Source organism: Bombus flavifrons, chromosome 18 (genome assembly GCF_040668555.2).
Source record: "Bombus flavifrons isolate JBK064 chromosome 18, iyBomFlav1_principal, whole genome shotgun sequence".
Taxonomy (NCBI): Eukaryota; Metazoa; Arthropoda; class Insecta; order Hymenoptera; family Apidae; genus Bombus; species Bombus flavifrons.
Genome location: NC_138459.1, coordinates 4520832 through 4544163, shown reverse-complemented (window position 1 = coordinate 4544163; position 23332 = coordinate 4520832). Strand labels below are relative to the sequence as shown.

The window sequence follows — 23332 nt, the reverse complement described above, 5'->3', positions numbered from 1 at the left end:
TGTCTTTAACGATTGCCTTAGAGATAACTTTTATAGCAGTATCTTGTGAATAGCATGTCAATCTATCAAGTCCATAAGGCTCGTCCTCGCTAAGCCTCTTTCACTTGTGTTTACAATAAAACTGTTCATCCCAGCGAGTAATTATTTTGAGCACTACTGTACATGTTGTAGAACTAGATATTTGTAGATCTTATGTGTATATGTGTATTTACGTGTCTGTTAATTAATGTCTATAAGTATATGTTTTAGGTCTGTCAAAACTCACAAACAATTGTTCATAGACACTTTTCCACAAATATTCAAAGGTACTGTCTGTTGTTTCTTACTTCAATGGAAGACAGAGGGCCTGAGATGTCTGCGTACAATTGTTTATACATGTGAAAGAGCCTTCAAGTAGACTAGAGATTTGGTTCTAGTAAAATTCGAAGTAGGAACTTTATTATAGTAAAAATAGGATTGGATCATGGGGCTAATACAGTAGAAGGGTTAGAAATCAGGATGTAGATTGTATTCGAAAGATATTTAGAAACTAGGTAAGGTATTATGTATTAAGATTATAATCAATCAAGTTTTGGAGTTGGTTTCTATTTTGTTTATTTTTGAGGAAAGAAAGATCTTGACCCTATAATTTAGTCTAAGATTTATCAGGAATCAGGAATCAAATACAAATAGCAGCTGTACTTGTATCAAAGTTTAATTTTAGCTTTGACGTTAATTCTAGAAGACTGTGGATTGTCGAATACAAATTGTGTATGATATTAGGTTATCCAAAATGTTTCTTTTGTTTTATAAGGAAATAATAGACGCACGATGTTTCTTATTTTATATTACTTTATTGAATAATGCACGAACATAATAATAGAAATAATTCAATAAAATTAAATAAAATAATGTAAAACAGAAATTGTTGTTCATCTATTACCACTTTATGAGACGAAAGAAACTTTCCGGACAACCTAATACTATCAAAACAGTGAAATTTATACCAATCTTTGTTTCAACACTTTCTAAAAGTTGATATTACAAACAGAAGACATTGTTGTTCACATTGTTGTTGTTGTTCATTGTCACAATGCAAGGAAACAGAAACCTTCTAACACAGAAAATGAAAATTATATTAATTTTTATTTCAAGATTTTCGACAAACTTCAATTTCAGTCGAATGAATGATTACTTATTAAGCCTTATTGAGCCTTAAGGATCATACCTAATTCAATAAAATATTATTGAGATATGTATAATTTTATGTGCTAGACTAGGTTAGCTGCGTAGTAGTAATACTCGTATGTGAATATCAATGTGTGAAAGTATATGTGTGCGTCTCGAAAACAAATGAATGTGAACTGTTCAGTCGGTTAACAGTCGGATATGGAAGAAAGTGGTGAGACGCGTGCAAGTGTGTATCGATGAATATCTTTGAAATCGCTTATCAAATAAATATACAGCTATTCTAATGTGAATTCTAAGAGTAAATTTAGTGTTTCTATATTATTATTTCGGCTATTAAGATCCAAAACTCTCAACAAATATAAAACAAAAATTGTTACTCATCTATTATCACCTTATGAAAGGAAAGAAACTTTCCGGACAACCTAATATTATTGAAACAGTGAATATAATATAATACAAGTGAAAATATCGTAAAATGCAAGACACAGAATGAAATCTATACCAGTCTTTATTTCAACGTTCTCTAAAAGTTGATATTATGAACAGAAGACATTGTACCACTATTGAGATATATATAATTTTATGTGCTAGACTAGGTTAGCTGCGTAGTAGTAATACTCATATGTGAATATCAATGTGTGAAAGCATATGTGTGCGTCTCGAAACAAATGAATGTGAACTGTTCAGTCGGTTAACAGTCGGATATGGAAGAAAGTGCAGAGACGCGTACAAGTGTGTATCGATGAATATCTTTGAAATCGCTTATCAAATAAATATATAACTATTCTAATATGAATTCTAAGTGTAAATTTAGTGTTCCTATACCATTATTTCGGCTATTAAGATCCAAAACTCTCAACAAATATAAAACAAAAATTACTAATACTATCGAAACAGTGAATATAACGTAATACAAGTGAAAATATCGTAAAATGCAAGACACAGAATGAAATTTATACCAATTTTCGTTTCAACGTTCTCTAAAAGTTGGTATTACAAACAGAAGACATTGTATCGCAAATGCAAGGAAACAGAAACCTTACAACACAGAAAATGAAAATTATATTAATTTTTATTTCAATATTCTCGACAAGCTTCAATTTCAAACACAAGACATTATATCGAATGAATGATTACTTTTGACCATACCCCCTTCAATTATCACTGATACGATGATCACAAGATTGCGCATAGGATGCCTGGAGGAACGTCTGAATTTCGAGGATCCCTTAGCTGTGCTGGCGGAAGGAGGAGCAGGCCGAAATGTATGTATTCGGATCGGCGTTTCCTGCGAGCTCCGTGTCAGCGAAGGGAGCGACGATGATGGATGACTCGAAATATCAGAGCAATCGAACTGAAATATTATTTTTAGCGCGGTTCTCTGGAGCGGCGTGCACGATCCATATTTTACCAAGGCGATGCGCCGCATTTATCACCCTATTAAAATTGATTCGCGCGCGCAAATTGCGCGCTGTCTTCGTATATCGTGTTCTTTGACCAATCGTCTGTAGTTTTCTGACGCGAGACTCGTCTGTTTCCTCGATACGAAAACGTCGGACCAGTGTATACTCTTCGAACATGTGTATTAAAAGTAAATTCCTGCAACGTAGGCTAAAACGAAGGTACAAGTAATTATTTTCTCATAAGAGGAATCGAGCGTGGAATTTTTCTTTTGAACATAACCTATTCGTAACTGCTGCGTTAAGTAGTAAGCGAAATGTATTTACTTTCGAAGCAGTCGCTCTTTTAAGCAATTAATCACTGACATAATATTCTATAGATGGTAATAAAGCATTCGCTTTATTTATATTATCGACAAGATTAAACAAAGACAAGGTGGAGGAAAGAGAGGAGAAATAAAGGAAACGAAGACGAATCCTGTTTAATTTTATAATGATATTTTTTATTATCATCCATTTCCATGTCCACTTATCATCTGCTTTAGTGCTTAATCCGTCGAAAGGGGTTAAACGAAATCGCGAGCGGTCAGAATAGGATGAAACAATTCTCTCTGTTTTATAAGTTTGTATGAACGAATGTACACAATGATCGCCTCCCATTTACAGTTATCTCTTTTTTTTTGTCGCTTTTCCATTTTTTTTTTTTCTCCATTTCACGTTCAGAAGATGGAATCTTCGGATCGCGTGGTTATTCATACATTCAGAATCGAATAAACAATGTGTATTTCTCATGTATCTATGTATATGCGTGTACGTGTCCGTGTGTACATGTGTCCGTGTGTACGATTATCGTAAGCGCGCTATGTACAAAGAAGTCCTCGTGTAAACGATCGTGGCTCCTTAAATGCCATTTGTTATTTACTTTTTCTTTTTTTTTTTTTTCTTTTTATACAAACCAGATACGACGACTGGCGCACTATTAAATATATTCCACTGTCGAGTCGAGGTGAAAATCAAGGTTTCACGCGTCGCTAGCTACGTGATCTAATCTCGTAACCGTTTTATGCTATTGTTTCTCCGATAACGACGCGAGTCCCTTTATTTGGTTCGCTTACATCTGTAGAGTCTAGTAGAAATTACGACGAAATAGATGGATGATCCTGGCGAAGAAACGATCAAGTTCTCATCGTAGCGTTCGTATCTCGCATAGTCTAGAACCAGAAGCAAAGAAAAATCTGTCTTTCCTTGTACAATCGAAAATAAACGTCGAAAGAGTATAACTGCGTGCAATGTGTACGAATTGAAACTTCGTCGACGTTCGATGGATCGTTCAAACTCTTTCGTGACGTTTAATGTGAAAAAAAAATTCATTTTTTTCACGAAACGTTCTCAATCTGCTTGAAAAACTACGAGTACACCTTTCATCATCCTGTAAAGCGTTTACGCTTCCACGATTACCGTCTTCTGTCCTTATCTTGTGTTGCGATCTACACTATCGACCTTCTCTTTCTTATTTCATTTTCTGCAAATCTTCTGGTTAACTAGCTTCCTATATGTACACGCGTTATTCCACTAAGAATTATTGCTCGTGAATTTGCTAATTCACTTTGCCAAATATTTTATAGTATTTGAAATATTTTTCGTGTTTTCCTTTTAACCGTTAGGCGAACAGGTTATGACGGTTTGTAAGGAAATAGCATTATCGATACGGTTGCTGTTTCGTTTACGCAACAATATGGCGTCGCGTTAAGCACACGCGAACTCGAACGATTGGAGACCGGTGCGATCATCATGGAATTATCTATTACACGATAGAAATCGTGTTTGTTTTAAGTTAGAAAGATTGCACTTGCACCTGGTTATTTTTTCTATTTTTCTAAATTTCTAATTTATTTACACACACACACACTCTGTCACATGAACGTGAAATCGCACTGTTTGAAAATCACTCGTCGGTCTTCTCCACGCGTTTTCAACTTCTTCCAGTTGATGGTCGGTACAGGTGAAGCAATCATTGATACGGACGGAAATGATTAAAGTGCCCGGTACGAAGATCATTGAATGCGCTCCATTTCCTCTTTATTGAAATTCGTTATCGAATTATCCAGTCAAATGCTCTCTCCACGTTTCTATTTGCATTTGTTTAAATCGAGTCTTGTGTTAGAAACTCTGGATCCTTCGTATCTACCAAATATTATTTACATTTTCAAATAATCATGGTTTCATTAATATCTAGAAAGTCCATCACACATAAACTTCGATTCGAATCGAAGAAACAAAAGTCCATCTCGCGGCTGCAACAAATTGTTTCTGATCCTGAGACCCTATTTACACGGTCATAGCCTATCGACTCTATTTAGGGAAATATTTATAATGAATTAGTCGCTCGGTTTATTACAGAAAATCTCAGCTTTTAATCAATACCATTCTTAAAATTTCTTTCAACAAAACAAAAAGGAAGAAACAATCTTCATTGCTACTTCTTCGACTATGATAATTTCTACCTCGCAGAAATTCACTTACACCACCCACACAACATTCACATATTCCACGGCTGCTTTCGTTTCACGTCACTCTAATCCACCTACATTGAAATCCGAATCTTCCTCAACAACCACTGCCTACTAATCCAACACTTGCAACGATCACAAGGAGCGCCATCAGTACAACGCGTTCAGGAGACACTGCTCGTCGCTCCAGTCCAGCTGACAAGGGTTCTCGGTCTCGTGAACTCAGCTGAGTTGATAGTATTCCGGCGCAAAATCGTTGGCCAGGTTCGTCAGGAAGTTGAAGTCTGACGAACTGTTGCTATTGTCCGCGGATTGTGGCGGGGCAGATGTGTGCACTGGTTCCGCGTAGAAGTTGCCGTAATTGTAAGAATCGGCGTTGCCCTCCGCTTGGGTGGCGCTACCTGGCGGAGTGATGACAGCGGCAGTGGCTGCGGCGATCGCGGTTGCCGTAGTGGTCATCCCTGGCGCTGGAAACGGATCTGGTGAAGACACGTAACTGTTGGGAATGTTGGACGCTTCACCGCCCTGATGGACGTGCAGTTGACTGGTTTGCTCGTAGTAAGCGTTTGGGTGGCACTTGGTGCCTGCTCGATAGTCTGCGGAACTTGGATGCATGGGAGGCTGATGCGTGACGTAACCTTCTGCCGTGTGTTGCTGTTGATGTTGTTGCTGCTGTTGGATGTCGTTGTAATAATGTTGCGCAGTTTGAACAGACACAGCAGCGTGGCCGTGAGAGGCAAGATTTTCACTACTGGAGTGATAGTTCCCGCTGTTAGGGTAGCCGTAATTACCCGGTGTCATGTAGTTTTCGGTTGTCTGGTCGTGCTGAGCTGAGTAACCTTGGCTGGTGTTGTAGGCGTTGCTACCTTGCATGGTTCGATGATAAGGCGCATGATAGGGCGGGCCTGCTTGTGTATAGCCGTTGTACTCCCCTGCAGCGTTGGCGTATTGGTTTTGTTGTTGATGAAACTGCATGCTGGAGTTGTACATCGTCCTGGAGGCAGCGCCCGTAGTCGCACGGACGTGATGACCCACTCGGGATCCTAGGACTTGGTTTTGTCTGGCGTACAGGGGATGGACGTCACCTGGGTAGGAGATTCGAGGTTGTTGATAGGTATCCCTGGAGCAATAATTGTTTTGCGATTGAGTTTGTTGCGCGGCTGCCGGAACAGCTTGTCTACTAGGTACTCCGTTTCTATATTCGATGGCAGATGTCGATTGGTACACGCTTTGTTGCGGGAAGTGCGTTTGTTGATTGTTGCTGATATTCCTGCCGCCGTGAGGAGACATCGTGCCCGCGTTCGTCGACCCATGCATCATGGGAGTAGCCACGGAGCTGGTAGACGAAGGAGAACTTCTTGGTCTCTGCATGTATGCTGCGTGTGTAGCTTGAATCCCCAGAGGACTTCCCTGCTGCAACTGAACGGATACTGGCGTCCCAGGCGTTGAAGACGGTGTGAGACTTCTGGTAGAATTTTGACCAGGCAGTACAGGCGTACTGACAGTCGAATCGGGCATTGCCAATAAGACACCATTGCTGTTTACCGAGCAGAGTTCCTTGGTATTCGCCGATGGAGACTTCTTGCTGACGGAAATTTGCTGCTTGCCCGGATTCGGGCTCTTGTGGCCGCTCTCCACTTTTACTCTGACGTCGCTGGACAATTTCTTGGTAGCCACGCTCGGGGATGTCACTTCACTACCGTCTTGTGATCTCGAGTCATCGTCTGCTATCATCTTTTCGAACGAACTGGACACGCTGTTCGTGCTACCAACGCTGCTGGCTCCATTGCTGTTCGCGTTGAAAGCTGGATTGCTGTTGTTGTTATTGTTCGTTGCTGTGGGCGTGTTATTATTGTTACTGCTGTTTCGCCGACCCGACGAGCTCAGTTCGGTCACGTCACCAGACAGTGTGCTGCCCACGTCGCTCACGCCAGATATATCACAGTTGTGGCAGCTCTTCTTCTCGTCGCTGTCTATCGCCAGCATTTTCTCGCCCTTCGACTTCTCCATTCCGTCGGACGTCGAGCCATCCTTCTCGTCACCGTCTTCTTTACTTAGTGTTTGGCGTTTGTGTTTCATTCTTCTGTTTTGAAACCAAACTTTCACCTGCAATCAGTGGAACGAACGGTTTGCTTACGCTAGAAGCCAGTTGATACAGAAAGGCTGTACACTGAGGATTTCTTTTTAAACATTCTTACCTGCCTTTCCGTCAGGTCCAAGGATGCGGCAATCTCGATTCTTCGCGGTCTACACAGGTACTTGTTAAAATGGAATTCTTTTTCTAGCTCGAGCAACTGTGTGTTCGTGTACGCCGTCCGTAATCTTCTTGGCAGGCCATTTTCTGCAACGTAAGAAAATTGTCTCTTTTATTTCTTTTATTCTTCCACAATATTTTCGCGATCGAGAACGTTTAAATGGGAGAGTACTTTACCAGAGCGTAAATATTCCGTCGAGTATAAAGCGTGTTATCGAATTGTAAATCTTAGATCGTTTGACAGGTGTACATCGCGTCGGATAAGTTACGAACATTCGGATCCGCTAATTAATCATCTAATCGCTATGTTAATGGGAATTGCTTAGAAATTGTAATTGCGTTTCATGCTCATAGTGCGTTAACAAATCTATGCGGATCTTTCGGGGAAAATACGATTCTTCCATTGTTATCGTCGATAGGGTTGAGCTTTACATTTCTCGACAATCTGTCATTGTCTAATCATTCTTTTCGTCTATGATCAACAGATTTCAATTATTTAATATCTTACTTACTTTTAGAAGATTGATATGTATTCTCAAATCTATCAGATTATCTTCTTCTTCCCTAACTAATTGTTTATAGTCGCATGAATATTTTCTTCAATCATCTCGTACCACTATGAAATTCTCTTCTCCTATAATCGACTGACATAAAAGTGAGAAACCCAATAAAAATGGACTTGGTATTATTGAGATATGTATAATTTTATGTGCTAGACTAGGTTAGCTGCGTAGTAGTAATACTTGTATGTGAATATCAGTGTGTGGAGGTATATGTGTGCATCTCGAAAACAAATGAATGTGAACTGTTCAGTCGGTTAACAGTCGGATATGGAAGAAAGTACAGAGACGCGTACAAGTGCGTATCGATGAATATCTTTGAAATCGCTTATCAAATAAGTACTTAACTATTCTAATATGAATTCTAAGTGTAAATTTAGTGTTCCTATACCATTATTTCGGCTATTAAGATCCAAAACTCTCAACAAATATAAAACAAAAATTGTTGCACATCTATTACCACTTTATGAGACGAAAGAAACTTTCTGGACAACCTAATACTATCGAAACAGTGAATATGACATAATACAAGTGAAAATATCGTAAAATGCAAGACACAGAATGAAATTCATACCAATCTTCGTTTCAACGTTTTCTAAAAGTTGATATTACAAACAGAAGACATTGTACCACTATTGAGATATGTATAATTTTATGTGCTAGACTAGGTTAGCTGCGTAGTAGTAATACTTGTATGTGAATATCAGTGTGTGGAAGTATATGTGTGCATCTCCAAAACAAAATGTTCAGTCGGTTAACAGTCGGATATGGAAGAAAGTGCAGAGACGCGTACAAATGCGTATCGATGAATATCTTTGGAATCGCTTATCAAATAAATACATAACTATTATAATATGAATTCTAAGAGTAAATTTAGTGTTTCTATACCATTATTTCGGCTATTAAAATCCAAAACTCTCAACAAATATAAAACAAAAATTGTTGCTCATCTATTATCACCTTATGAAAGGAAAGAAACTTTCCGGACAACCTAATACTATCGAAACAGTGAATATAACATAATACAAGTGAAAATATCGTAAAATGCAAGACACAGAATGAAATTCATACCAATCTTCGTTTCAACGTTCTCTAAAAGTTGATATTACAAACAGAATACATTGTACCACTATTGAGATATGTATAATTGTATGTGCTAGACTAGGTTAGCTGCGTAGTAGTAATACTTGTATGTGAATATCAGTGTGTGGAAGTATATGTGTGCGTCTCGAAAACAAATGAATGTGAACTGTTCAGTCGGTTAACAGTCGAATATGGAAGAAAGTGCAGAGACGCGTACAAGTGCGTATCGATGAATATCTTTGAAATCGCTTATCAAATAAATACATAACTATTCTAATATGAATTCTAAGTGTAAATCTAGTGTTCCTATACCATTATTCCGGCTATTAAGATCCAAAACTCTCAACAAATATAAAACAAAAATTGTTGCTCATCTATTATCACCTTAGGAAAGGAAGGAAACTTTCCGAACAACCTAATACTATCGAAACAGTGAATATGACATAATACAAGTGAAAATATCGTAAAATGCAAGACACAGAATGAAATTCATACCAATCTTCGTTTCAACGTTTTCTAACAGTTGATATTACAAACAGAAGACATTGTACCACTATTGAGATATAACTATATAATTGTATGTGCTAGACTAGGTTAGCTGCGTAGTAGTAATACTTGTATGTGAATATCAGTGTGTGGAAGTATATGTGTGCATCTCCAAAACAAAGTGTTCAGTCGGTTAACAGTCGGATATGGAAGAAAGTGCAGAGACGCGTACAAGTGCGTATCGATGAATATCTTTGAAATCGCTTATCAAATAAATACATAACTATTCTAATATGAATTCTAAGTGTAAATCTAGTGTTCCTATACCATTATTTCGGCTATTAAGATCCAAAATTCTCAGCAGTTATATTCTTCCTATGTATTCTTTATTTAACTATATTTACAAGCTAAGAAATACGGTTAATTTCAAATATTTCAACACATGCGGAATTGATGAAAGAATATCAGATACGATAACTAAAGAAGAAAAGAATTAAAGTAAAGCAAAACACTGTTCTTGTCCCTGTGCTATCTCACACTACTTCTTTCCATCTCTGCAGATTAGAGTCAAAGGATGAAGCTCCAAACGAGCTTCGTAAACATCGTCACCCCTGAACACCCATTGAACGTTAACATAGCATCCAGTAAAAGCGAACATTCGCTTTTTGCTCGATTACGACACACTCAAACGCCAGCTTAATTAATGATTATTTAGGCGTGTGAGCGAGGGGCGACGGCGGAAACCGATGGCGCGAACAATGCGCTAGTTTAAGACGCCCCATGTAGACGTCGCCACTGTTTCGCTCGACGTTCCATCGAGTTTCATCGTTCCTTGGTAACTTTCGGCTAAGTTCTCAGCCGGCGGTATTCCGTGTCGATGCGAAACATCTCTGGTAATTATTATCTGGTAAGAAACTTGTCGTGAGATAACGAGGGAAGCTTCGCGACGAAGGAAGAGGAAGTCACGTACGGTTTGCGATCATCTGAAAAGGGTTTCAAAGTAAGAAACAACGTTTATTACGGCTCTATGTTGCTCTTCCTGGTTAAGGGCGTATAGTAATTTACGTGCTGCAACGATGTAAACAATCATTAATAGTCCGCTATCGTAATTACAGGATTTTACCAGGCGGCTGACACGCGGGTAATATTTCAATCAAAGTCTATATGCTTGCACATTCGCGCGTTCATACAGCCAACCTGGAGAACCTCGCAAAGGAGGGAATATTTAAATGGCCGACACACGGCTTAATGCAAAATTCAGCTGGGAAAGCGTGTGGCCGATAAAGCAACGGCAATTAACCGAACGCGTTCGCTGAAATCGATTTTTCCACCTCCATCAACGCGATCCACATGATCCACGTTGTAACAGCAACAGGACGATTTTTCTCACTGTTTTTTTTTTTTTTTTCTTCCTGCTTGTGTGGCTTTTTTTCCATCCTTTTCGTCTAGAATTCCTTTTTCTTTGACGATGACGAAATAGCACTCGCGTAACAGTCGCCGGTACGCTTTGTATGAAAATCGAGCTGGCTAGAAGTGGCTCGCCTTGGACACGACGTTTAGAGCGTTTACGATTGTTCACTGTCGCCAGAGTAATTGAATCGTTCCTTTCTCAGAACGCTATTTTTCCCCTTCCTTTTTTCGTCGTATCGTGTCCCAGAAGCGACAGGATCTTTGATTGCTATGCTGGAGAATTCAAAGGATGTGAGATTTTGCAGTATCTCTGACACGATATTGTACACGATAGATATCTAACGTTCGAGTATTTTACGTTCTTCCTCTACGAATTCAATTCTGAAATGATTATACCTATGGAACGATTCGCGTTAACAGATGGCGCAAGGCAAAATTCTGAGAGTTCGAATTTCCTCAGGTACTTCGAAGTATCATTCATGATTGATTAAATTACAATTTCATTGTCTGCTACAACTGGAGGAAAGGCGACCGTACAGTCTTTTATGAAAACTAATTTCTTCTGATTCTCGTCCTTCCAAACATCGTATCAGTCATCCTTCGATAGTATTTCGCAATTATTACACGAGTTTGTTTTGTCAAAAACGACGGACGTAAAAACAGTATTAAAAAAAAAAAAGGAGAAGAAGGAAAAAGGGACGAAGAACTGGCGTTCTAGGACGTGGCGCTGTAGGAGGGTGCAGGGGGGGGGTGTTCCGTTTCGCAGGGCTGAGATGCTAAACTACCCCATGGCGTGCAAGTGGATCGGCGGGCGAAGGGTGGTTCCGCGCCGCGATGAGTCGTCAGGGGTCGAAGGAGAGACCGAGAAAGGGACGAGCCAGATAAAAAAGAAGCGCTTGCGGAGGGTGAAGGATGGACGCCGCGAAGGGGTGGGTGCAGCTAAGTCTGCACGTGGAGTTTTCATAGAGTAACCGAGAGTAGGGGTGGGAGCGTCGCGTGAGTGACACGGCCCTTATCGATATTTCCATCTTGGGATTTGCCGTGGCGAACCGTCGATACTTCTATCTGATCGCTTTCAAGACACTGTTTGTGCTTGCCTTGTATGCACACCTTTTGTGTATGTTACCAACAGATGGTAATTTTCTAGTTTATTGTATTAGGTTGCCCGGAAAGTTTCTTTCGTTTTACGAGGAAATAATAGACGCACAATGTTTTTTGATTTATATTATTTTCTTGAATTACGTACGATCGATTTTGTTTTGTTGAGATAAACACATTTTACAGACTTCGTTTCACTGTACGAAGGTGCACTGTTGTAAACAACACGATTGCGAAAGAAAGACACTTTCCGGATAACCTAAAAATTTGTATATCTTTGTATATAACGTGATTTCTCAACAGTCTATCTATAATGTAGAATTTGTTAATTCGTTAATAATATTAGTTAGCAAATTATCGCCTGTGCGCGTCTAGGCAATTTATAAAACATTTTATAAAATTGTACAACAGAAGTGCACAAATTAATTGCGAATTTTTATGAACGTAACTGAAGAAATGGAAACTAAATTAATGTTTGTTTCACAGTTTAGATATTATACCAGGCAATTGTTACTTCATGAAAGCATTAATTATACGATATTAGTACTTAACCTCTTAGATTTTAGGTTGCCCGGAAAGTTTCTTTCGTTTTATGACAAATAATAGACGCACAAGGATTTTTGTTTTATATTATTTTGTCGAATTTCGTACGATCGATTTTGTTCTGTTGAGATAAACACATTTCACAGACGTCGTTTCACTGTACGAAGGTGCACTGTTGTAAACAACACGTTCGCGAAAGAAAGACACTTTCTAATATATTACTAGAATTTTAGGAAGCTAAAAAAGTTATATAAAAGTAACCGCAATCTCTTGGAAGTTAAAACTGAAATAATATACAAATTTATTTATAAATTCACTAATTTCTCCACGTGTTTACGTAATTCAGAAATTTACTAGATCTGTAAGATCCGAAAATCCCTAAAAATTTTTAGACATATTTACGCAATTCACAAATTGCGAAAGAAAGATACTTTCCGGACAACCTAATACCAGATTCCGAAGAAACTAACGTTCCAACAACGAACAATCAAACGTATAGATTTCTACGAGGGTAGCTGTGTCATTCTTCAAACGTTCCATTCGTCAGAACACGCATCAATTGTAATACGGTGCATGCCATGGTCTAACGATATCCAAGTTGTTATACGAGTAGGTATTTCTCAGTGATATATTACTATCCTGAAGGATGAATTTGTGGGGATGAAGTATAGTGTGTAATGGTTATAAAGGGTATCCATTACCTTCCTCAATTGTGGTTTTAAGGGGTGAATTCAATGTAAGTAGGATTACCTTGTCAGTGTCTCTTTTCCAGTGTATCCATTGTCATCAGCATTTTTTTACTTGCTTTTTATCTTACACTAGGCAACTTGCATTAATAAGAAATTTCTCGTCGTCTATATAAACTGGTCGAAATAATTGCAGCATAGCGTATTACATTTGTTATTTCTACATTTTCTTAATATCATAATAATCTTGGTAGCTACAAAGTTGGTAGTTCGTAAGGCTTTCTCATTTCTGGTGTCTTGGTTGATGCAATAAAATCCTTCATAATACTGTCTCATTTTTCAAATCTGTAATTACCGATTCTAATTATTACTTTTAGCAATATATATTATCAAATCTGCTAGAAATCATAAATCCTAACCTATGAACGAAAGTATACGTTCTGCTGTTACATGAAAATTCTAATATAGCTAATCACGTGGCAAAATACACAGGCCAGTAAATTAGCAACGAATCGTAGATCCCATCGAGCAACGTGATCCTTCCTCTTCTTTCACAGCGTGTCGCGGATTCGTTAATTACGCTGCTTAAAAGTCAAGGTCGAGCTGCCTATTAACGCGTCACCAGCCGACATTTACGTTCAGCGCCGGAGACGTATCCTTGTTCCATCGGGCCGGTGCAATAACGGAACGCTGCAGCCGACCATAAATCATCCGGGCTCCTATGAAATTAGCAGCACTGTTTTCGTGCGAATTCACTGGCGGAGCCTACGCGCCGCGCGGCCAGAATTTATAGAACTCCGATAAAACGAGCTTTAGGTGAAGTCTGACTTAACGCGGCACGCTTCACTGATTTCTCTGTGCTCTCCATTTCGCTCTTCTCTCTTTCTTCTTCTTTCTATTTTTACCTCCTTCTTCCTTTTCTCGTTTTTCGATGTTCCACAGTCGTGAATCGATCGCGTTTTCTCGTCCCATTAAGTATCACGCGGCATCGTTATCGCGACTCGCATCGGAACGCGGTTCGATATTGCTCGAACGACGATAACGCGCCAGAGATTCCGGGAAACGATCCGTAATAGCGTGGAAATTTTTGTATTCATTGCTAAGTAGTAAAGGCGTGGATCGTGGTCACGAAGTAGAATTTTTTGAAAAAACGTTTTTGCTTTCTGTCGACTCAATATCATTTATCAACCGGCCGTTTCGTAACCAAAGCTTCCATAATTAACAACAGTCGATAAAGAACAATTAATTCGAGGTGGGTTAATTTTAGTTTCTGCGACATACAACTGTGATAGAATTTTTTCTTGGCAGATATAATACGAAGGAAAATAAAGAAATATTTTTGGTTAAATAAGCTTGAATTTTGTTTCTGATATTTCTCAGAGTAGTTAATTTTGGTTTCTAAATACAATGTACGAATTAAGTTCTTGATCATTGTTGGTCGATTTCTGAAAGGTTATTGGACAGTGCTGAGCAAATTTTTTATTAAGAAATATAATACAAAGGAAAATAAAGAATTATTTTTCGGTCAAATAAGCTTGAATTTTGTTTCTGATATTTCTCAGAGTAGTTGATTTTGATTTCTAAATACAATGTACGAATTAAGTCTTTGATCATTGTTAGTCGATTTCTGAAAGGTTATTGGACAGTGCTGAGTAAAATAAAATTAGGTAGCTTGCAATAATTCTTTTGTAAGCATGATAGGCGTATCTAGGTTAATCGTTGATGATCAGGCGTGAAGGATACCTTTTTTGGTTAAACACGTTCTTTGTGATATTTTTTTCGAGCAACCTTTTCACGGCGAGAAGTGTGGTGGCGTAGTAAATTAACAAGTACACTGACTTCTTACGGTAAAAAATACCGCTGTATAATTACACTCCTGCCATTACTGGTATAATATTCTTTCTGACAATTGATATTATCAGTGTATCTCGTAATCGTCCTACCGCATGGTTCTCAGAGAACATGAAACTGATAATAATCATTAAACCGTACTACCAGCTCTATAATGTCTTCATTTCCTGTATAAATAATTACAATCTCAATTAACTTGCCCCTACCATCCACTCTAACACGTTTGTGGCGGATCTGATTTTTATTACCTACGATCATTTTTATACAATACCTGTTTCTATATTGTCAATCTTTGCATACACTGTCGATCACAAGTATCAACACATCTATTTATTCCATTTGTTAGAAAATTTTTACCAATTTTATTTCATTGAGAAGATAGCAGATTTATAATAAATCGAATATGAATATTAAATAAATATTAGCAGTTGTCATAATATCTATGACCAGCGTTCTATGCGTTAATACTACTAATTAAAATTTCTTAACAATAAAAAAATAACTCGATCGAGAGTTCAGAATGATCCATAAAACACAGCAGAGCTAAATTCACCTATTCGATCTTCGCTACTGCCTACGTCCAATTCTGCTCTTTCGAAGTATTAGGTTGGCAACTAAGTGATTGCGGATTTTATCATTAGATGGTAAACTTTTTTCACAACAATTATTGAAACAATTTTGTTTTTCACAATTATGAAAGGAGAATTCACTTTTAAGATTGTGTTATTGGGTTGACAACTAAGTGATTGCAGATTTTGTCATTAGGTGGCATTGACAATCACTTAGTTGCCAACCTAATGTAAAACCGCAAAAATTCAAGAGATGTAAACAATATGAAATGATATATTAAATATCTGATATATGTATAGTATTCACTATGGTATTTAGTGGATGCAGAAAATCTCCGCTTATTCACAGTCCAATTACTCGGATTCCATAATGTTTTCAAATTCACCCATAACTGATAAGGTAAAATCTATGAAAACCTAGGAATTTTTATTTTCACAATTAATTTGGAAAATATTATTCATAAGATATTTTATTGTCAATAAATGTATAATTTAACGACTACCAGTGTATGTAAAACTCACAATGTCAACTTTCGTCAATTTCTACACATATCTGTCTAGTTGCCGACCCAATAGTTCCATTTGGCTTCAGTTAGTTTTCTTTTATACTTTCGTAGAAGGAATTTTGTAGAATAATTATAGTATTTGGAAATGATTTACGCAGCTTTTTACTGCAATTCAGTTTGATTTGTTTCCTTTCTTGATTTTATCCAGAGTTGAATTTTCTACGGTGAGTTTAATATTTGGATATTTATTGCTCGTTGAAAATTAAGTTAAGGGGAAGGTAGTGTGGGTGAAACAAGATATGAGATGCTGATGGCTGACAGATTTTTAGATACACAGTGTGCGATAAGAATAATTTGCAACAAATAACATTGTTTTAAGTAATTCCTTATTGTAATTATTAGGTTGGCAACTAAGTGATTAGGGATTTTGTCATTAGGTGGTAATGACAAAATCTGCAATCACTTAGTTGGCAACCTAATCCTCGATCCTCCACTTTATTCCACAAAAGTTCGTCGACAGTAAAGAACAATCTCCGATCGACATTTTGAACGCGAAATCGCAGCTTGTCTTGGTTGGAACCGCACGAACCATAATTATTGAAACCGAATGGCTGTGGCCGAGGGTAGAGGGGCGATGGTGGAAGAACGAGAGCGTGCAGAAAAGAGAGGGTGGCGTGCTCGAAACTCGGCAAATCCCGCGCGTGGGCTTTTCAGAGGATAAGGGTGGTTAGAGGGGTGCGTGCCGGGCGAGATGGAAGTATCGCGTGATTGACGTGGGCCTCATCAGCATTTCGGTCTCGCGATTGGCTGGACGAACCTGTCAATCAGCCGATATTCCACGCCTATTGGTTGTGTCTCGTGCTACTCTGTGCTCCCTTTTGCAAACGTTTGTACCACCGTTCAGCCGAATCTTTGTGCCATTTTGGTTGTTTAATTTCGACAAAAATTCTCCAGATTTTCAATATATCGTATAATTGAAAAAATGTCAACTTTAGAGCAGAGACGTTTTAGAATTTACAAAGAAATGTGTCGGTGAGTCATTGCAAAGACATTATAAGGCTGACTTAACGTAAGATATGCGATTATTCGCGAAAGCAGTACGACCTTCCACTTGTGGCGTCGCAAAACGACTGAAGGTAAGCCGGTGTTGTTGTAAAACTAAGGCCAAGTTGATAGCCACGTAAATAATAATTTTGCTCTCTAACGCAAAACTGATGGATTTATAAATATACCGTGTTACATGATAAAAATATAAACGTGACAGATCTTCTCATATGAACAATTTATGGATATCGATAGTTGAAATTTTAATATTAAAATTTGTTATTTTCCTAGGGTATATTATATTATATACGAAGACTATAGCAAAAGAACACACGTCAAATTTCCTATTTTTTACAAAACTACAGTTTCAAGATTGACCGCGTCGTCAAGCCTGATATTACCAAAATTATCTTCGTATTTAGACCTGCAACTGAGCATGAACTTTTCTACTTCTTTCAAAATTACAAAATATCTCTCGCCATGAACATTATAATCGAAGATCTTTGGAAACTGTGCCAGTTAGATTGAAACTAGCCTAGAGGGCCACGATATATCGTGGTTTTGCTCAGGTATTGCGTGAACACGTGTGGAAAAGTTCAGAAAGAAACGAGAGGCGGCTCGCGACGAAAGAGGAAACCTGGTGGATAATGACGAAACGATGGACAAGAAATTACTGATATAAACTACCGAGGCGAAAGCTATTAACCTTTTGCACCGAGCGCGGTTTTTCACACACTAGAAATAAATGACGGTTTGGCGCGGTGTGTGTCCGCGAAACACGACGCCATGCCATCGAGATGTATTAGACGGACAGAAAACGCGTCGCACGCGAACCTTTGTTGCAACCGATGGAACGAAACGCGTCCTAAATCGCGCGATAACAAATAACGTGCGGGGAGAGCCGCCTCACTAAGTGATTCTTTCCTCGCGTACCACCCAGGGAATATATTAGTCATCGATGACGTAAGTGTCCGTAAGGAATGAAAATAAGAAGTCGGTACAAAAGACGTGATTTATCGCTCGTCGCCGTTTGGACGTCTGATTTTTTTTCTCCTCGCTAAGACGGTTTCGAATGATTTCTGTCGGACGGCACTTGCTGCCTCTTTTGTTGCTGATGGCATGTCGGAGGTTATTCTGTATTGAACACATCTTTTGATTCGCCGGTGATGTAATAGTGGATCTTGAAAGTCGTGTAAATCTCTGGTAATCTCGACTAGATTTTCACTCGAGAGCTGACATATCGGGCCATGGAAATTTTGTCATTTCTGCACTTCATCAGAGTCTGTGTGGTCCTATTTAACATCCAGGATTTTATTTTTTTTTCGTTGATATAATAAAATTATTCATAGCAACGATTTTGTAGGTTATATGTAGAAGATAAATGGTAGAACACCAATGTTATCGGTTCGTGGGAGTCATACGTTTGGAAAAAATATTTAAATATGGCAAATTAGAGTGAGTTGGCAACTAAGTAATTGCGGATTTTGTCATTGGTGGTATTGACAAAATCCGCAATTACTTAGTTGTCAAAACAATAATTTGGGGTATTTGAATATTTTTATGTATTATAACTCAAGTTTTATATTGTAACTCAAATTCTGCATATATTGGGTTGGCAATTAAGTGATTGGGGATTTTGTCAATATCACCTATCAACAAAATCTGCAATCACTTGGTTGCCAACCCAATAATTTAGGATATTTGAATATTTTTATGTATTATAACTCAAGTTTTATATTGTAACTCAAATTCTGCATATATTGCAGATTTTGTTGTTAGGTGATATTGACAAAATCCCCAATCACTTGGTTGCCAACCCAATAATTTAGGATATTTGAATATTTTTATGTATTATAACTCAAATTTTATATTGTAACTCAAATTCTGCATATATTGCAGATTTTGTTGTTAGGTGTTATTGACAAAATCCCCAATCACTTGGTTGCCAACCCAATAATTTAGGATATTTGAATATTTTTATGTATTATAACTCAAATTTTATATTGTAACTCAAATTCTGCATATATTGCAGATTTTGTTGTTAGGTGTTATTGACAAAATCCCCAATCACTTGGTTGCCAACCCAATAATTTAGGATATTTGAATATTTTTATGTATTATAACTCAAATTCTATATTGTAACTCAAATTCTGCATATATTGCAGATTTTGTTGTTAGGTGTTATTGACAAAATCCCCAATCACTTGGTTGCCAACCCAATAATTTAGGATATTTGAATATTTTTATGTATTATAACTCAAATTTTATATTGTAACTCAAATTCTGCATATATTGGGTTGGCAATTAAGTGATTGGGGATTTTGTCAATATCACCTATCAACAAAATCTGCAATCACTTGGTTGCCAACCCAATAATTTAGGGTATTTGAATATTTTTATGTATTATAACTCAAATTTTATATTGTAACTCAAATTCTGCATATATTGCAGATTTTGTTGTTAGGTGATATTGACAAAATCCCCAATCACTTGGTTGCCAACCCAATAATTTAGTGTATTTGAATATTTTTATGTATTATAACTCAAATTTTATATTGTAACTCAAATTCTGCATATATTGGGTTGGCAATTAAGTGATTGGGGATTTTGTCAATATCACCTAACAACAAAATCTGCAATCACTTGGTTGCCAACCTAACAGATTGAACGTAATACATAGAAATGGACATAAAACACAATACCACTAAATATTACATGAAATTCCAAGTAATATTTCTGCAATTCAAAAACAAAATTCCACTCATCATCCTCGTTACAGTTTGAAATTTATTCATCATTTTCCAAACAATAAATATAATACCAAACGAGGATTATTCGTGTGAACGATATATTAGGTTAGCAACTAAGTGATTGCGGATTTGCCAATACCATCCTTATGACAAAATCCGCAATTACTTAGTTGCCAATCCAATATACACAGAATTTGAGTTCTATTTAAAAAATTACATAAAATTTGCAATTCCAAATTTGTCAAGCTTGAAATATCTATAAAAAGAGGAAGAAAATTAAGGAAGTTTCTTGACTATTCGCAAGGAGGCGCAAAGTTTTGATAGAACTTTGACCATTCGTCTGCGTTACAGAAATAACAGCCGGAATGGCTACTTTCGGTGGCAACAAAAATACCATGGTCGATAACGTCGAGTCTCATTCTCGTCTTGAGTGGCCAAGGGGATGACGGACTGTCAGGTTTTGGCTCTCAGAATGAACAGCGGCGAGTGACGCGTGAACGGTGGAGCGTGGAGCAACACGCGCCACAGAAATAGAATTTATATTTCGAAATACTGTGACACGCTTTCGAAAATGCTTCTCTCTCTCTCTCTCTCTCTGTGTCTTCCTCCAACACCTTACAGGAAAAATTTCCTACCTTTGATTTCTCGTGAAAATTGCCCAGGGCTTGAAATCCAGAACATTCGTTCGAATGTAACATGGAATTTAGAGAAATTAAATTTGCAAAATAAATTGTTCCAAATTCTAAATTTCTAAAGTTGTAGCTAGAATTTTGTTAACTAAGATTATAATAAATTTATATATTACAATATACCTATTTATGTTATAGTAAATGTTCTGTACATTGAAAAGCTCATAGAGCGGCTCGAATTTCTAATTATAAAATAAAAAAAATTATGTAATACAATTTGCAAAGGCAGCAGCGTTTTCGAGATGGAAACTTTTTCACGATTGAAAAATAACGACGGTAAGTGACATCGAAATGAGTTTCAGACAGTTGTATTAAAATAACTGTGGTCTTGTTAAAGCGGTCTTCGTCATTCATCGAGCGAGTACGGGCCGTCGGCCGTCGCTTCGCACATTCTCCTTTGAGCAGTTGTTTGAGCAGTTCAGTTGCAGTTTCCTTTGAGCAAAACAAAATGACACGCTCCTTCATGAAAATCAGAATTTCTACGTCACCATTCATCCGACCATTTTTATTTCTTCTCTTCGTTCTCTTGGAAGATTTATATGGAATTTCTTAGATTTCGTCCAAATGGGTCAAGAAATTGAAAGCTTTGCGATTATGATACAAAAGAAACTTAATCTTCCCTCAGAAATTAAATTTTCTAAAAAATACAACACATTGAGTTGGCAACTAAGTGATTGCGGATTTTGTCATTAAGTGATATTACAAAATCCGTAATCACTTAGTTGCCAACCTAATAACACAGTTCCCTCTAACTGTCCCAAGAAACAATTTTTTACATCCAAATTTTGAATTTAAAATCCATACGACTATGTTGCAATCGATGGAAGAACATCCTCCAGGTATTTTGTAACACTGAAACTATCAATTTTTAATATGTATGTTTCTAAATATACTAGTTTGGTTATAATAATACAATGAATATAACAAAGTAAATAGAGGCAAATATATTAACACACTGCGTACGAGTCACGAGATGTCTGGTTTTTAGCAAACCGAACGTTGTGTCCGGGTCACGAGATATCACGTTTCCATGTTTTTCGACCGAATCGATGACTTAAGCAACCAGAGACAAATGTTTTTGTTACGTTACCAGGGTAATGAAGCCTCGCGCATTCTTCTGACAAATGATTAGCAAAACAACCGAATGTTGACATTCCAAGCATGTAGAAACAAGCAGTCGGTACAGCCAGTGCATCGGTAGATCTGTGCCGATCGTCTAGCACACCTTATGAAGTGTTTTATCGTTGTACATTTTGTTATTTCAAAGTTGGTGTTCTAATCCCTAAGGAAACAGCTGTTTAAAAACCATTTCCATTTTCAATCTGTTACCGATAATTTCTAACAAAAATTATTCTATGAAATAGAATAATTTTCTAATTCTATAAAAATGACACATAAATGTAAAAAAAACAAAAGTCAAAGTGAATCGTTGTTTGATGATTTATGTTTAATTAATTTAATTAATTTTTGATGATGCAACGAACAACAAATTCAGCGATAGCAGCACCATTTTTGAATTAAGCGATGCGATCAGACATAGAGGAAGACTGAATAAAAAATATAATAGCCAAATGCAAATTAAAAAATCTGCAAATATTTGCATCCAATTGCTTGCCAAATACGCTCCTGCATCGTTCAAAAGAGTGGGGGTCGTGGGAGCGCGCTAAGCGCGCACAGCGCCACACGCGACTTATTAATTTTGTCAAAAGCGTTTGTAGTCGTAAAAACAAAAAATTCAGAACTCGTCATACTGGCAAATTTTGTTGTTCGTAGTACTAAAAAGTAGATGAAAACGAGAGAAGAATACGAATGGAGAAAGTGGTCCTGCTTGGAATTCTTCGTATCTGGTTCGGCTCGTTGGCCGGGCCAGTTGCCTATAGACAGGTGGGAAGGGTCACATGATGGCCGTCTTTGTAATTTGTCTTTTGTTTCCCCTTGGCCCGCAGGAAGAAAACTTGCGGGCTAGAACAAAGGACGGAAAGAGCCGCTCTATCGACTGACGTGAACAAGAGAGCCGCTTCCTTTTCCTCTTGCTTTAGTATATCCCTCTTGCTCTGTTCCTTTCGACGTCGAGGACCGCGTAAACGCATGAAAAATGAGTGACGAGACTTGGAAACAAACGAGGAGACAGCCGGTTCCGTGTCCGAAACAGGTAGAGAACCGATAGCACGCGGCCCATCCGCAGTTAATCGATAACCCCTCGATCATCTCGACTGCTCGAAATTCTAGACCGCTTCGGGTCAGCGTGAAATCTCGCCATCGCCTGTTCTCCATTAACTCTCACAGTGACCGGTTTATTGAACTCTATAGGTTGATCTTTCGATTTCGTATATGGCGATGAAATTATCTAGAAATTACATTTTTCGTTAATTCGAAAGGTGAAAGTTGAAATAAGGTTAGCTGAGAAACTTTCTTTCGTTCTTTCTGATCTTTTGATATTGATGTTTTATAGATGGAGATTTCGAAAAAAATTGTAAGTAGTATAGCGTAGCTAGTTGTTGAAAAGAGCATAACTTTCCCCTCGGCATCAAAAGCGCAAATCAGTTACACGGAAGCTGAATGGACCAGCCTCGTCAAGATTAATCGCTTGGTCTCTCAAGTACTTATTATACAATCAGCCATTCTCATACTAAAATTCAGACGTTTTTAAAAAACAAAGCAATTGAGCAATTGAATTGGCTTCTGAATGGTTCAAGTGATTACGTGTTTACCGAACGTAATTG

The 23332-nt window shown here is 37.7% G+C and overlaps 1 protein-coding gene across 1 annotated transcript in view; it reads right to left on the bottom strand.

The window, feature by feature from the left end:
* Positions 1 to 3943: 3943 nt before the first annotated feature.
* The window catches only part of LOC138189015 (homeotic protein proboscipedia), a 68631-nt gene continuing 49242 nt past the window's right edge, over positions 3944 to 23332 (bottom strand). Inside the window, exons 2-3 of the mRNA XM_069131167.1 lie at positions 7279 to 7421; positions 3944 to 7186 (exon numbers count right to left, since the gene is read on the bottom strand). Coding sequence (XP_068987268.1) covers positions 5303 to 7186; positions 7279 to 7421 — 2027 coding nt within the window. The 3' untranslated portion in view covers positions 3944 to 5302. The remainder of the gene's footprint in view (positions 7187 to 7278; positions 7422 to 23332) is intronic.